The following is a 15,649-nucleotide window of genomic DNA, read 5'->3' on the forward strand; positions in this document are numbered from 1 at the left end:
AGGGTCTGGGTGTCAGACGCGCCGAAACCCGAATGAGAGTCGTCCGTCTTCACCGCAGGTGGGAGGATAGGATGGTGGGTTTGGCGATGCGCGTTCTCTGGCCGTTGTGGGCGACTTTGTCCTTCATAGTCACCGTGGAGGGGACAGAGTGGCACCTTGGAAAGGCCCGTCTATGAGGATCCTAGGTCCCTGTCCCAGCTCTGCCACTAAGCAGGGTCATCTGCCCTCTGTGAGCGCCACTGCCCTATTTCTGAAAGGGGAGAGCTAAGAGGGTGTGGAAGAGGACCTCCCGAGGTGCCTTTCAGCCTAAGGACTGGCATCCTGGATGGAGCTTCCAGGCCTAGATTCGGGCCTGCTCCCTGGTCTTTGTGCTTCTAAAGTGGTTTACAAAGCATTCTTTCAGGTCAGTTCCTCCTGTAGGGACGTGACCTCGGAGGCTGCGAATTTCGGTGGAGGCCGTCGGTGGCTCCTCGGAAGGGGCCCGAAGGCTGGGGCCTCCTTGGGCGGGCCCGCCTGTGTGGCCTTGCCTGCTGCCCCCCTCCTCGGGCCCTCCCTCGCCCCCTGGGTCCCGTAGGAGCTGCCTCCTTCCTGGTCCCTCTCCCTCCCAGGTGCCAGCCAGGCCCCGGCAGTGGGTTTGTGTGGCACCGTGGGGGTCTTTCTCAGCCGGGTCTCGGGACCCTTCAGTTGGGCAGGCACAAGCCCTGGTGACGTCCAAGGCCTGCCTTTCCCAGCCTCGCCCTGCGGCCCCTGCCCTTGGCTTCCGCGCCCTGATGCCCCCAGCCCAGAGGCCCTCCAGCCGCTCCTCTCCCTCGCTGCCGCCAGGGTCTCGGGGTGTCTGCCAGCGTTCACTTCCCTCCAGTATCTGAGGAGGCTCCTGGAGGGGCCTTGTCCCGGTAGGCACTGGGGCCTTACAGTCAGTCCCAGGCAGTCTCAGTCCCTCCCTGCCCGTGACTCAGCCATGAGCAGCTCAGCAGGCCGGGCTCCCGTTGGGCAGGAGGGCCCCAGGGCCGGAACAGGGACGGGGCGCCGTCACGCGGGAAGGTGCCGGCACTGGACAGAAATGCCGGCACCTGGCAGTGGCGGATCTCAGCAAACCACAGACCAGCCCCACACTGCCTCTGCGTCTCCTTGGCACCTTCCTTTCTTGGGCCTGCTTTTTGTCAACTGAAAGACACCGTGTAGCACCGAGAAGAGCAAGGAGTCGCCAGTCAGGAGGTCGGCCACGGGCCGGGGGTGGGTGGGCGCAGCGTGGGCTCGAGAGGAAGTCAGACCAGGGCTCTGGTCCCCACCCCATCACTTAGCAGCACGTGACCCTGGGAAGATTCCCAAGCCCCGTGGCCTCAGGTTCTTCACGTGTGAAGCGAGTGGGTGTGACGAGCCGTGTCTTGTAGGGGCTGCAGGGATGCGCGTGAGCTTCGTGAAGCAGCTCACAGGACTTGGCGTCTGTGGGAACGTTGATGATGGGCAGTTATTTCTCATATTGTTTGGATCACAGAGCCTTCCCCTCTCTCCTCTGGCCTTTGGTTGGGCGGTTTCTTGTCCCGGTCATGTCAGAGAAACTGCAGCTTCATCACCATCACCTCCCACAGAAGGAAGCCCCGCTTCCCAAAGGCCCAAACTGCCCTGGCTTGGGGCACTTACACTCCAGGGCTTGCTCCTGGAGCCCCACCGCCTCGTCCCATGTTGACTTGTTCTGTGGGACTTGGGGGACGTCTCACCACCTTCCTCATGTGACTGCGGCTCCTAGACCATCCCCCTAGGTGTGGGTGTGTCCTGCTTTTCCTAGCATTCCCGCTACTAACACAGGCCCTTCCAGAGAGCAAAGCCTCCGTGGAGGGCTGCCGAATATATAAGCCGGAGAGCAGGGGGCTTACTTACTCAAATCAATTTTTCTTGCTTTCGTAAATCACCGTGCAAATCCAACTAAACAGAGATAGCTTAGTTTTACAGGATGACAGACAAGAAGGATAAGAAGCAAAAACTCACTACGATTACTTTTATTTTTCTAATTCTTCCCCCATCTATATTACTGCTAAGTACTTTCACATTACCAGAGCAGTTCTGATTCCAATTCCATGTTATCTGCCTCAGGGTCACAAAATGAAATGGCAGATTTCCCAATCTCTTTTACAAAACAGCAAAACTCTTGTTCTTAAACTGGGTAATTATAAACACATTCTAATCAGTCATTCACAAAGTTAGACACTGAAGCTTGTTTAGTCTTCCATTAAAACGAATAACATTTGAAAAATTCCTAAAGAAAACAGATGATATTCCATGTCATCATACACAACAGGAACCCAAAGATGCTACACACCATGTTCCCCCCACTCACAGGGGCCCTCACTACTTGGAAACTCCACCGCTCTCTCTTCAAACTCAGAGTGAAGGACCAACCTCACTTCCTACCAGTGAACTTGGGCCTGGAAGGAGCCTGGCTGCTGCTCTGGCTCAGGCCCCCTCTTCCTCATCGCTCACACCCTCTGCAGACGTGGGACCCAAGGTATTGACACTGAGCAGATGCTCCAGGACCTGCCACTTGCTGGTCTCCGCGTGGGCCCGGGGACCCCACAGGAACTCGTAGCGGGCGGGGTCGCTGTGGGGCACCTGCTGGTACTCCACGTAGCCCTCCTGCACCCACACTTTGGTGAGGAGCTCCCTGGGCTCCCCGTAGATGCAGTGCTGCTTCCCTGCATACACCCCCTTGAGGCTGAGCAATTCCCAGACCTCCTCCTCAGGGGCACGGTCACCGTCCACGGTGATCTGGCACAGAATCAGAACCAGGAGGCCGGCCTTGGGCATGCTCTGCCCGTCGCTCAGCACTGCATCACAGGTGAGGCCCAGGGTGGGGACCAGGACGTAGGTGCACTCGCGGGGGTCCACCTCCTTCACGTCCACGCCAAACACCAGCTGCATGCACTGGGAGGCTCGGCTGAAGACCACGGGGAAGTGGTCCCGATGGTCACGGAGGACCATATTCAGCATCTCCGCCTTGGAGATCGGCTCCTTGGTGCGATACTTGAGGAGCAGGAACGCCACCAGGTGAGCCTTCAGCACAGTAAGTGCCTCCTGGGGCAAAGACTCGGCATAGGCGGAGAAGGAGGGGACGACGGGGGAGGAGGAGGACGAGGGGGATGCGGCCTCCTCCCCCGCAGCCCCGAACTGCTGCGCCTCCACCGGGCCCTGGGCCTGGACTGGGGCCTGAAGGTCTGCCTCAGGCTGGCGCAGCTCACTCATCTCGACCAGGGGCCTGATGACTGGGGTCGGGCCGCCGACGGGAGTCTGGGCAGGGGTGACAGATACGGACCACGGACCTGTGGGAGAGAGGGGGTGTGAGTGGCCTCAGCGGAGAAACGCACCCTGGGCAGCTCTGACAAAGGCCACTTACAGGGCTCGTCTGGAGGGGTGCCCTCGGGCCTCACAGGGGCGCTCCTCCTGGGCGGCCTGTCCCCTGCCAACCTGAAGAAGGAAGCGAGGTGGCTCCTCAGGGTGCAGCCAGCGCAGCCCCAGGTACCGACCGGGGCTGAGAGGGGTGTGGGGAGGTGCGGTGACTTGGGCCTTGTGGGGTCCCCTCTGTTCTGGGAGGGGGAGCCCCTGGGTGCACACTCAGGGCACACACCTCACCTTGACTCCTGGCGCTGCCTGGGCCTCCTCTGCTCTGTGGCCTGAGGACACGTGCCTCAGACCTGGGCCTTCGCCTCCCGGGTCCTGGAGACCCTGTAAGAGGAATGGAGGGCGCACCTCGGGTGTAGATTGTGGCACAGCCCTGGGCCCCTCGGTGCTGGCAGGAGGGGTGGGCCGGACTCTGTGAGGTTCCCACTGTCCTGGCGTGGGTGGCCCCCTGTGTGCTCACTCAGGGCAGGGCGTCCCCTTCGCCCTGGCAGGGCCTGGGCCCTCTGTCTGCTGTCCTGAGGCAAAATTCTCAAGACACATTCCCTGCACTGAAAAGAAGGAAGGGAGGACCTCCACATCTAGCCATGGTGCCCAGGGGCTAACAGGGCTCACAAGGGACAACCAAACGCCATGGGGTCCATCTGTGCTGGGACGATGGTGGTCGGCTCAGTCTCCACCTTGACACCCTGCAGGGCCTGGGACAGCTCCCTCTGCTGACTGTGACCCATCTCCTTCAGCCAAGGCCTCACCTCCATAAGACACCAGAAGAGGAAGTGAGGGGCAGTCCATGTACCCACCTATTCTGGGACACCCAGGGGTGACAAAAGGGGCAGGGCCGGCTGGGCTCCAAGTACTCTGTGAGGAGGGGTCTCCCCAGTGCTCACGATGCCCACTGCCAGGGCCTGAGGCCAGTCCCATGGAGCAAGGCCCCCTGGCCGAGACCAGCCGTCTGGATGAGGAGGCTGGCGTGCGGGCCCCACGGGGGTTTCCAGGGCTGGCAGGAGGGATTCCTGTGGGCCCCCTCTTTGTGCTGAGGGTGTGGTCCCCTCACCCCTCCGTCAGGGCCCTCACCTTGACTCACGGTAGGACCTGGGATTCTCCCCTCCCCCCAGCAGAGGCCCCGCCTCTGATCTCAGGACCCCAGTCTCTCTGAGACCCGGATGTCAGGAAGTGCTGCACGTGCTCATCCCGCCCTATGGCCTCCCAGGGCCCACACTGATCTGGGGTCCATGTTACCCTCAGTCCTCCCTCAGTGCTCTCACCTTGACTCCACGCAGGACCTGGGATTCTCTCCTGTGCCCGCCTGAGACCCCACCCCTTACACCCCCTCCCCAGCCTCTCTGAGACCCGGATGTCAGGAAGTGCTGCACGTGCTCATCCCGCCCTACGGCCTCCAACGGCCAAGTCTGTTCTGGGGTCCATGTTCCCCTCAGTCCTCCTTCAGTGCTCTCACCTTGACTCCTCGCAGGACCTGGGATTCTCTCCCATGCCCACTAGACACCCCGGCCCTTATACACCCTCCCCAGCCTCTCTGAGTCCCCACCCCTTACACCCCCTCCCCAGCGTCTCTGAGACGCGGATGTCAGGAAGTGCTGCCCGTGCTCATCCCGCCCTATGGCCTCCCAGGGCTCACTCTGTTCTGGGGTCCATGTTCCCCTCAGTCCTCCCTCAGGGCCCTCACCTTGACTCCTCGCAGGACCTGGGATTCTCTCCTGTGCCCGCCTGAGACCCCACACCTTACACCCCCTCCCCAGCCTCTCTGAGTCCCCGCCCCTTACACCCCCTCCCCAGCCTCTCTGAGACCCCACCCCTTATGCCCCCTCCCCAGCCTCTCTGAGACCCCACCCCTTACACCCCTTCCCCAGCCTTTCTGAGTCCAGGATGTCAGGAAGTGCTGCAAGAGCTCATCTCACACTTTGGCCTTCCAGGGCCGACTTTGTTCTGGGGTCCAGGGTCCCGTCAGTCTTCCCTCAGGGTCCTCCGTTTCTGTCCTGCTAGGCCCTAGGCTTCTCATCTGCCCACCTGAGGCGCCACCCCTCACCACAAGTCCCCAATCTCTGTGGGACCCGGATGTTGAAGTCCGGACGTGTGCTCATGCCGCCCTAGGGCCTCCCAGGGCTGAAGGCAGGGACAACCCACCTTCCAACCGTGATCTGGGTCCCAGGAGCCCCGCAGTCCTCCCGCTGCTCCTCACTTTGGCTCCCCTCAGGAGCCAAGGTGGGAGATACATTTTATTTCCGTCTATATCTATATATCTGTTTTCTATCTATATATCTATATCTATATAGATATATTCTATATCTACATATAGATATAGATATAGTTTCTTTCATTCTCCCTCCTATAGTTTTCTAGGATTTATCATGGGAACAGAAGACAGAAGCTCAAAACTGACTGTCATCTTGGCAGATAAAGTTATAGCACTAATTCTGTAAATCTATAAACAAGGAGGATCGACATGGTCGCCGTATACCGTTTCCCATCATTGGGTATGCTATGCTGCTTTTTTATTTAGGAACCCTTGAACCTGAGTCTTCCAGTAAACTTGTATAATGCCTCCATAAAGACCTTGTCTACATATTTGTTAGGCGTCTTCTTAGGTAACTTTTAAAATTTATTGCCGTTTTAAAATGAGGCATTTTCTAATACATGTTCTAAATAGTTATTGCTCTTGCACGGCAAGGCTCTTGATTTGGCGGTGGTGACCTTCCATCCTCTATTTTTCTGAAGTCCCTTATTCATTTGAGTATTCCATGGGCACCTTCCTTTGAATTTGCGAGATAGTTGATCATGTGGTAACACGAAATACTAGTTCTTTTCCGTTTACGTATTTCTTCTTTATTTTGAGATCCATAGCTCTGGCTTCCTATTGCAGTGCAGCTTCAAAAATTAGAGGTGATAAAATATTTCTAGGACTTGTCCCTCACAAGAATGCTTCTAACATTTCACATTACTGTATGTTTAAATATGTGTGGATGTATGTATGCATACATACACAAGCGTATATATATATGCTGTATGTTTATATATGTGTATGTACGTATGGGGTGTGTGTGTGTGTGTGTGTGTGTGTGTGTGTATAGTTTCTGTACATATGGTTATTTTAAGTTGCTGATTTCTTAAATTCAAATGCATTTTTCACAACACTGCCTTGTACTTCCTCCCCCATGCTTAACGGTTTGGATATCATATATCCTTTTGCTTTGCATATCCCTCATCTACTTTTTGGGGATACAGATGATTTTACTACTTCTGTCATGTGCCCTTCCTGCACGCTTCCTCTACGTTTACTGTACATTTGTTTGAACAATGACATTTTCCCTCGTAATTTTCATATTTCCAACTGTGGCCTTTTCTTTACAGCTTCGAGAAGTCCCTTTAAAATTTCTTGAAAAGCTGGTTTCATGGTGCTGCACTCCTTTAGTTGTGCTTTTCTGCAGAACTTTTGATCACTCCTTCACATGTGAACAATAGGCTTTCGGGGTAGAGCATTCTTGGATGTAGGTTTTTTCCTTTCAGCATTTTTGAAATATGGTGCCACTCCCTTTGGCCTGCAGCATTTCTGCTGAGAAGGCAGCTGATGGCCTAATGGAATTTCCCTTGTCAGTAACTTATTGCTTTTCCCTTGATGCTTTAATATTCCCTCTTTATCTTTAATTTTGGACATTTGAATTACAGTGGGTCTGGATGTGGTCCTCTGTGGGTTGATCCTGTTTGGGACTCTGGCTTCTTCCTGGACCTGGATGTCTGTTTCCTTTCCCAGGATAGGCAAATTTTCAGCTATTTCATGTTCCATTATGTTCTCTGACCCTTTCTCTCTCTCTTCTCCTTCTGGGACCCCTATAATGCAACTGTTAGTGTGTTGGATGTTGTCTCAGAGGTCTCTTAAACTGTCCTCATTTTTTAAAATTCTTTTTTCTTTTATCTGTTCAGCTTGAGTGATTTCCACTACTCTGCCTTCCAGTTGGGTGACGTGTTCCTCGGCATCATCTAATATGCTCTTGGTACCTTCTAGTGTATTTTTCATTTCAGCTCTTGTATTCTTCAGCTCTGTATGGCTCTTTGTTATATTTTCTAACACTTTGTTAAGCGTCTCGCTGTGTTCATCCATTCTTCTCCCAAATTCTCTCAGCATCTTTATGATCATTACCTTGCACTCTTTATTGTGTAGATTGCTTTCTCCATTTCACTTGGTCCTTCTTCTGGGGTTTTATCTTATTCCTTCATTTGGACCATATTGCTCTCTCCCCCCACCCCCATTTTCCCTAATTCTCTCTTTTTACTCTTCTGTATTTGGCAGGCTGGTTATATCTCTTGGTCTAGGAGGAGTGGTGTCTTGAAGGAGACGACCTATGCATCCCAGCAGTCCACTGCCCTTTTGTCACCAGAGCTCTATGCTCTCGTGTTGCCCCCCTATGGGGACCGCGTGGTCCCTTCTGCTGTGGCAGGCTGACTGGCGTGGGCAGCCTGGTAGGCATGGCTGGCCCCTGGTCTGCTTGGTTGCCGGGCCTTGCCTTGTGCAGAGGCTGCTGATCACTGGTGGCTGGGGCTGGGGCAGGAGGTGTCTGGCTGCTGAGACCTGGCTGGTCCCAGGCCTGGTGCTGGCCCACTGGTGGGTGGAGCAGTGTTCTGGGATGGGGGGTTACAGGGCCAAGGGTTCTCAAATCTAGTGTCAGCCTGCTGTTGGCTGGGGCTCTTTCGTGACATAGCTGGTGGCGGGGTCCAGGGTGCCCTGAAGCAGGTGTTGGCCTGCTGGTCTGGAAATCCAGGGCCTAGGGGGTCCCAGGTCTGCTGCTGGCCTGCTGGGGGGTGGGCTTAGATCTGACATGGCAGGCTGCAGGGCTACAGTGGTCCTGGGGCTGGTTCCTGCTCCCTGGTGCGTACAGCCCGATCCTGGGGCTAGTGTCAGACCACTGGTGGATGGAGCTGTTTCCTGGGGTCTCTGGTTACAGAGCCTGGCGTGCTGGAAGAGGTGCCAGCCGGCTGGTAGGCAGACCTGGGCCCAGGGTCTCTGGCTGCCGAGCCCTGGGGTTGCTGAAGTTGGTGTCGGCCTGCTGGTGGATGGGGCAGGGTCTGGACAGCTGGCTGCAGGGCGGAGGGTCCCGGGGCTTGTTCGCCCACACAGGTGGCTGGAGCAACCTCCTGGGTGCTCTGGTGGCAGGCCAGGTCCTGGTAGGCTGGGGCTCAGAGGGTCCTAAAGCAGCTGGCCTGCTGGTGGTGGAGCTGTGCCCATGCTCACCTAGCGGCTTGGCCTGAGGCTTCCCAGTCCTGATGCCAACAGGCTGGTGGGCATGGCTGAGTCCCCTTGCTAATAAGCTAGAGGGAGGCCTCCAAAATGGCACTTGCCAGCAGGAGCGTCCTTGTGCTACAACGAGCGCCTCCACATGGCTGCCACCAGTATCCATGCCCCAGGGTCAGCTCCAGCCACTTACTTCCTCCGCAGGAGGCTATCTGTGATGAGCAGGTGGGCCTGACGGAGACTCTTTCAAATTACTGCTTCTGCACAGGGTCTTGGAGCAGGTGAGATTTGGTGTGCGTACTTTAAGAGGGGAGTTTCTACTTCCTACCGCTGTCTGGCTCTCGTGAAAGTAAGACTCGCTCACCTTAAAAGCCAAATGTTCTCTGAGCATGCGGTCCCGGTGCATGACCTCCAGGCTAAGGTGCCCAGTGTGGGGCTCAGACCCCTCGCTTCTGGGGGAGAATATCTGCAATGGCAACTATCCTACCGTTTCTCTGTTGCCCACCCAAAGATATGGGTCTTGACTATACCATGAGTCTGATCGTCCTACCCATCTTGTTGTGGTTTCGTCTCTATATGGTAGTTAGATATATATGTAGATAGATAGATATACGAGTACTATATTATGTTTATCACAGAGACTAAGGCAGAATCCTCAATGTTGTACCATTCCTAAAGGAAATCAATGGACCACTTATGGTTAGTAGATTACAACATCTCACTTCCATCCTTGAAGGGGGAGAGGGTCATCTTGACTGCAATGCGTATCACACATTCTAGATGTGGGTTTGACTTTCCTTCTTACGGTGCCTCGTCTGGTGCCACTAACTGAGGGCTTAGAGAAGGCAGGATGGACTGACACAGGATATTTCACAGGACCACCCGGGACTCGTACAGCAAGCGAGGGGTTCGGAGGGCACGTGGCCGTGAGACGCAAAGCCACAATGTCAGCCCACACCTTCCCGAAGCTGCGGGTCTTCTGGAGCAGTGGAATGGCCTCGACAAAGCACACAGGAGGTGTACGTTTGGAGATGAGAGCCCATGATGATGAGGTGTCATCCTCCAGGTTATCAGACACAATCGACATCTGTCGTCGCTGTTCTACCACTAGATGGGATACGTGGTCCTTGAACCAGAGGGTAGAGTGACCCCACTTGCCGTCACTCCCACTGGCCCACACGGGAAGCTGTGCTTCCTGTCCCCCAAGTTTAGGGTCTGTAGTTCCACACCTGGGCTGTGCAGCCATTAGGCACATCTAGCTATTGACATTTAACTTTAAAGTGTTTTAAGGTTGAAGAGAAGTCCAGGCCCTGGGACACACTAACCACGTGTCAGTACTCAACAGCAGCCTCATGTGGCTACTGGTGCCCTATTGACAGGGCTGGCAGGACCTATGGTTCCCAAAGTGAGAATGCTTTCCCCAGGAGACACGATAAGGGTCCTCCTGACCTATAAGCCGCGGTTCCCACCTGGGCACTGTGGGCTCCTCTCCCGAGAGGCTCAGGTGCCAGTTCCCCATCCCCGAGTCTGCTCTCCACCTGGCCAGGCCCTACCACGTGGGGAAGGGAAGGGGACAGAAGGCTTGTCCCCGGAAGGAGGCTAGTGGTGAGAGGAGTGCAGGGTCCTCACGGGGTTCTCGCTTGCAGCTCAGCTCCAGGCTCCTAGGCTGCATCCCTGCCCCCTGCTCCCAGGGATCTCGGCCCCTCCTGGGTCCCTCTGGATGTACCACCCCTAGGACACCTTCTGCACTGCCCACAATCCACAATTTTTCCGCACCAATGTATTATTTTTATTTAAGTGGAAAGTTTCTTCTGTCTTTGTATTTAAAACAGTGATTTAAACACCATCTTATTTTAAAATATTTGTAGGTTTACATAAAGGATCCCAGATTCCCTGCAGGCAGCTGCCAGGAAGCAGAGGAAGACAACATATGGGCCAGGACTTGGAGTGAGTCTCTCCCCTGCAATGCTGTGTACTAGGTGCTCAACAAAAAGCAGCTGCTATAACTTTGCATTGAAAAAAATTCCGTTCATTAGGTGGAGGAGCTTCCGACAAAGCCAAATGTGCCTTGAATCTGCAACTACTTCTCGTCACTACTCTGTGACGGGTACTTTCTAATACAAGATCCCATTTACTTTCCAAGGCTCTTGTGAATGTCAACAGGGAGGGCTCCCCCTATTCCCTCCAGAGCACCTCCTGCCCTTCCCTCTGCAATCAAGCCCGTAGTCTCAGCAGGCTGAGGATGTGCCCCTTCCTCCTCATGCAAGGACACATCTCAGCCTGGGAGTCTCAGCTGCCGCCACACGATGCAACGTGCCTGAGCACCTGCACGGGTGCCCTTGGGCACCCGGACAGCCACGACCTTCCTGTGGGGCAAGGACCAGACACCAGACTGTGGGAGGAGGGCTAGTTAGTTTCCTTGGTAACATCCCGCTAGGATATCCACAGGAGCCATCCTTCCCCTCCAAGGAGGATTCTGAGATGTGTGGAATTCAGCGTCACTCGGTGTTTTTGCCGCCATGGTTCCTATGACCATTCCTCATCTAAGGCTTTGGGGTCTGACCACCTAGGAAAGCTGATCCATCAGTTTAAGTGTCCAGCAGCCACTTTCAAAGAAGACTCCCCATTAAAATCCTACCAACAATTCGGGGGTGGTTACCAAAGCTGCTTCAACTGTATACCCCAAGGCTGAGTAAATTGTGAGCCAGACCAAACTCCACTCACCCCTCCCCATTTGGAAGATGTTGAGCGTATTTAGGCGCAGGCAGAATAACCAGGACTCTGAGGGTCTCTGCCCAGAGTGCACCTTCTCTTCCTGCCCCAGAAGATTTATCCACGACAGAAGAGGAACTTCTAATTTGCATGTCCCATTTCAGATTTTCTTCTCACCCCTAAGATGCCCTCTACACGCCTGCTGCTGCCACCACCCAGTTTCATCACCGTCACCTCCCACAGAAGGAAGCCCCGCTTCCCAAAGGCCCAAACTGCCCTGGCTCGGGGCACTTACCCTCCAGGGCCCGCTCCTGGAGCCCCATCGCCTCGTCCCATGTTGACTTGTTCTGTGGGACTTTGAGGGGACGTCTCACCACGTTCCTCATGTGACTGCGGCTCCTAGACCATCACTCTAGGTGTGGGTGTGTCCTGCTTTTCCTAGCGTTCCCTCTACTAACACAGGCCCTTCCAGAGAGCAGAGGCTCCGTGGAGGGCTGCGGAATAAACAAGCCAGTGAGCAGGGGCCTTATTGACTCAGATTAATTTTCAGCTATTTCTTAAGTAAACCATGCTAATCTGATATTTACGTATACATATATGTATGCATATTAGTTTTGGAAAATGACAGATGAGAAGGCACAAGAAGTAAGAATTAACTAACTTGTACTTTTATTTCTCTTTTTCTTGACCTCATCAATTGTATTCGAAAGTTCTTTTTTATTTCCAAGAGATTCATATTCCAATGCCATGTTATCTTGTTCAGGATCACAAAATAACATGGGAATCTTACAGTTTGCTTTACACAATAGCAAAACTCTTGTCGTTGAACACAATTAGTGCAAATACATGTGTGATCAATGTCATTCATAAACTTAGATACCGAAGCTTATTAAGCCTTCTTTTAAAATGAACAATATTTAACAAATTCCTAAAGAAAACAGAGATGAAATTCCATGTCAACATACACAACAGGAACCCAAAGATGCTGCACACCGGGTTCCCCCGACAGGCCCGGGCCCTCACTACTTAGAAGGGTGACCGCTCCCTCTTCAAACTCCGAGCGAAGGATCAGCCTCCCTTCCTGTCCCACGGGAGAAGCTGCTGGACGTGGGCCTGGAAGGAGCCTGGCTGCTGCTCTGGCTCAGGCCCCCTCTTCCTCATCGCTCACACCCTCTGCACACAGGGATAGGAAGGACCTGAGATCCCATCCACTGACCCTGAGCAGATGCTCCAGGACCTGCCACTTGCTGGTCTCTGCGTGGGCCCGGGGACCCCACAGGAACTCGTAGCGGGCGGGGTCGCTGTGGGGCACCTGCCAGTACTCCAGGTAGCCCTCCTGCACCCACACTTTGGTGAGGAGCTCCCTGGGCTCCCCGTAGATGCAGTGCTCCCTCCCTGCATATACCCCCATCACGCTAAGTGCCTCCCAGACCTCCTCCTCAAGGGCGTGGTCACCGTACAGGGCGATCAGGCCCAGGAGCATCACCAGGAGGCCGGCCTTGGGCATGATCTGCCCATCGCTCAGCACTGCATCACAGGTGAGGCCCAGGGTGGGGACCAGGACGTAGGTGCACTCGCGGGGGTCCACCTCCTTCACGTCCACGCCAAACACCAGCTGCATGCACTTGGAGGCTCGGCTGAAGACCACGGGGAAGTAGTCCCGATGGTCACGGAGGACCATATTCAGCATCTCTGCCTTGGAGATCGGTTCCTTGGTGCGATACTTGAGGAGCAGGAACGCCACCAGGTGAGCCTTCAGCACAGTAAGTGCCTCCTGGGGCAAAGACTCGGCACAGGCAGAGAAGGAGGGGGTGACGGGGGAGGAGGAGGACGAGGGGGATGCGGCCTCCTCGCCCGCAGCCCCGAACAGCTGCGCCTCCACCGGGCCCTGGGCCTGGACTGGGGCCTGAAGGTCTGCCTCAGGCTGGCGCAGCTCTCTCATCTTGACCAGGGGCCTGATGACTGGGGTCGGGCCGCCGACGGGAGTCTGGGCAGGGGTGACAGATACGGACCACGGACCTGGGGGAGAGGGGGGGTGTGAGTAGCCTCGGCTGAGAAACGCACCCTGGGCAGCTCTGACAAAGGCCACTTACAGGGCTCGTCTGGAGGGGTGCCCTCGGGCCTCACAGGGGCGCTCCTCCTGGGCGGCCTGTCCCCTGCCAACCTGAAGAAGGAAGCGAGGTGGCCCCTCAGGGTGCAGCCAGCGCAGCCCCAGGTACCGACCGGGGCTGAGAGGGGTGTGGGGAGGTGCGGTGACTTGGGCCTTGTGGGGTCCCCTCTGTTCTGGGAGGGGGAGCCCCTGGGTGCACACTCAGGGCACGCACCTCACCTTGACTCCTGGCGCTGCCTGGGCCTCCTCTGCTCTGTGGCCTGAGGACACGTGCCTCAGACGTGGGCCTTCGCCTCCCGGTTCCTGGAGCCCCTGTAAGAGGAATGGAGGGCGCACCTCGGGTGTAGATTGTGGCACAGCCCTGGGCCCCTCGGTGCTGGCAGGAGGGGTGGGCCGGACTCTGTGGGCCCCCCTTTGTTCCGGGGATTGGGCTCTCCTCAGTCTTCTCTCGAGGTCCACACCTTGACCCCGGCAGATCCTGGGACTCCTCCCTCTGCTGACCTGATGTTTCCCCTCAGACCAAGGTCCTCCCATCCCTGGACGAGTCCACCCCCAACCACGTGGCAGAGGTGAGAGCCTGCAACGTCAAGTCAGCCCTGCCCGGGACCTCCCAGGGCTGACAGCATGGGCGAGCTCCTCTGAGGTCCCCTCTGTTCTGGGGTCCAGGGTCCCCTCTGTCCTCCCTCAGGGTCCTCACCTTGACCCCCGGCAGGACCTGGGATACCCCCCTTTGCCCACCTGAGGCCCTGCCCCTTACCCCAAGTCCCCACTCTCTCTGGGACCCGGATGTCAGGAAATGCTGCCTGGGGTCATCCTGCCCCGGTGTTGCCCAGGGCTGACCACACGGATGGGTTTCTGTGGGCTCCCCTCAGTCGTCCCTCAGGGGCCTCACCCTCACTCTGGCAGCACCTGGACCCTCCCCTCTATCGATCTGAGGCCCCGTCCTTTATACCAAGTCCCCAGGGTCTCTTAGACCTGATGGGGAAATAAAGAAACAATGCGTGTGCTCATCCTGCCCCCGGGGCCTCCCAGGGCTGACGGCAGGGTCGGGGATCTGTGGGGTCCCCTCTGTTTGGGGCCCAGCACCTCCTCAGTCCTCCCTCAGGGGCCTCAACTTGACTCCACGCAGGACATGGGATCCTTCCCTCCGCCCACCTGAGACACCGCCCCTTATACCCGCTCCCCAGTCTCTCCGCGGCCAGGATGTGAGGAAGTACTGCAAGCGCTCATCGCGCCCTATGGCCTCCAGTGCGACCTGGAGCTTCTCGATGCCTCATGCAGGGGGCCAGAGCCCCTCCCTGGACCCCCACAAATCCATCTGCCATGGCCAACAGCCTCCACCAGATCACAGCAGCCCCAGCGCCTCCCCTCTCAGCATCACTTACGCCCCTCGTGGCCAGGCGGCTCCTCCCCGCCCCCCCCCACTACATCCCCCCATACACCCTCCCCCACCCACCACCTGCTGGCGCTCCGCTCTGGGCCCTGCAAGCCGGGCGCCCCCCATGCTTACAGATCAGACTGCCTCTCTCACCTCCCCACACCGGGGAGTCCTCCCCCGAGCACCCCCAGAGCCAGGGGCTCTCGCCTCTCGCACCCCAGACGCAGAGCCCACCCCTCTTGCCCTCGCCCACCCGGGAGCCGGAGCCCCCTTCCTGCCACGAGCGTCCTCCGCCCCCACCCCACTCCCCGACCCGGCGGGAGCTCCCCCAACGCCTACCTCACCCGCGCCCGGGAGTCCTCCCCATCGACCCGCGCCTGCGCCAGGAGTAGCTCCGCCTTCCTCCCGCCACACGCGGCAGCCGTTAGCCCTCGCCTCGTGTCTCAGCCCGGGGAGGGGGCGTGGCCCGCCCGTCGCGTCCTCCCCACCCCCACAGCCAGTCGTCCTTTCCTCTGGCCCCCAAAGCCGGCTCCACCCACCCAGGAGGAAGCCCTCCGCTCTGGACCCCCCCACGCTTAGCCATTAGCCCCACCCCGGCAGCCAGCGGAGCTTCTCGATGCCTCATGCAGCAGGGCAGGACCCCTCCCTGGACCCCCACAAATCCATCTTCCATGGTCAACAGCCTCCACCGGATCACAGCAGCCCCAGCGCCTCCCCTCTCAGCATCACTTACGCCCCTCGTGGCCAGGCGGCTCCTCCCCGCCCCCCCCACTACATCCCCCCATACACCCTCCCCCACCCACCACCTGCTGGCGAT

General features: G+C 57.0%; 1 protein-coding gene, 1 long non-coding RNA gene and 1 pseudogene across 5 annotated transcripts in view; 1 reads left to right on the forward strand and 2 right to left on the reverse strand.

Annotated features, from left to right (window-relative positions):
• LOC309652679 overlaps positions 1 to 12,356 on the forward strand; it is a 12,685-nt gene extending 329 nt beyond the window's left edge. Inside the window, exons 1-4 of one of the 3 annotated variants that reach the window (XR_014258882.1) lie at positions 1 to 58; positions 5,741 to 5,882; positions 9,509 to 9,698; positions 10,501 to 12,356. The exon at positions 1 to 58 is cut by the window's left edge and continues 329 nt beyond it. This is a non-coding gene — a long non-coding RNA (uncharacterized lncRNA). The remainder of the gene's footprint in view (positions 59 to 5,740; positions 5,883 to 9,508; positions 9,699 to 10,500) is intronic. The other 2 variants (XR_014258883.1, XR_014258884.1) reach the window with 2 other exon arrangements.
• On the reverse strand, positions 2,341 to 3,237 carry LOC309652757 (melanoma-associated antigen 10 pseudogene; annotated as a pseudogene). The gene has a single exon. The product of its transcript is annotated as a melanoma-associated antigen 10 pseudogene (transcript).
• A 37-nt stretch (positions 12,357 to 12,393) lies between the features above and the next one.
• On the reverse strand, positions 12,394 to 14,684 carry LOC309652758 (melanoma-associated antigen 1-like; the record flags this gene model as incomplete). The annotated part of the gene is made up of 4 exons (XM_082446762.1): positions 12,394 to 13,363; positions 13,472 to 13,572; positions 13,669 to 13,766; positions 14,631 to 14,684. The coding sequence occupies 4 exons, from the start codon at positions 14,682 to 14,684 to the stop codon at positions 12,486 to 12,488; spliced, it is 1,131 nt and encodes a 376-aa protein (XP_082302888.1). The 3' UTR covers positions 12,394 to 12,485.
• Between the last annotated feature and the right edge of the window lie 965 nt (positions 14,685 to 15,649).

Source organism: Balaenoptera physalus (assembly GCF_965194825.1).
Source record: "Balaenoptera physalus genome assembly, chromosome: X".
Lineage (NCBI taxonomy): Eukaryota > Metazoa > Chordata > Mammalia > Artiodactyla > Balaenopteridae > Balaenoptera > Balaenoptera physalus.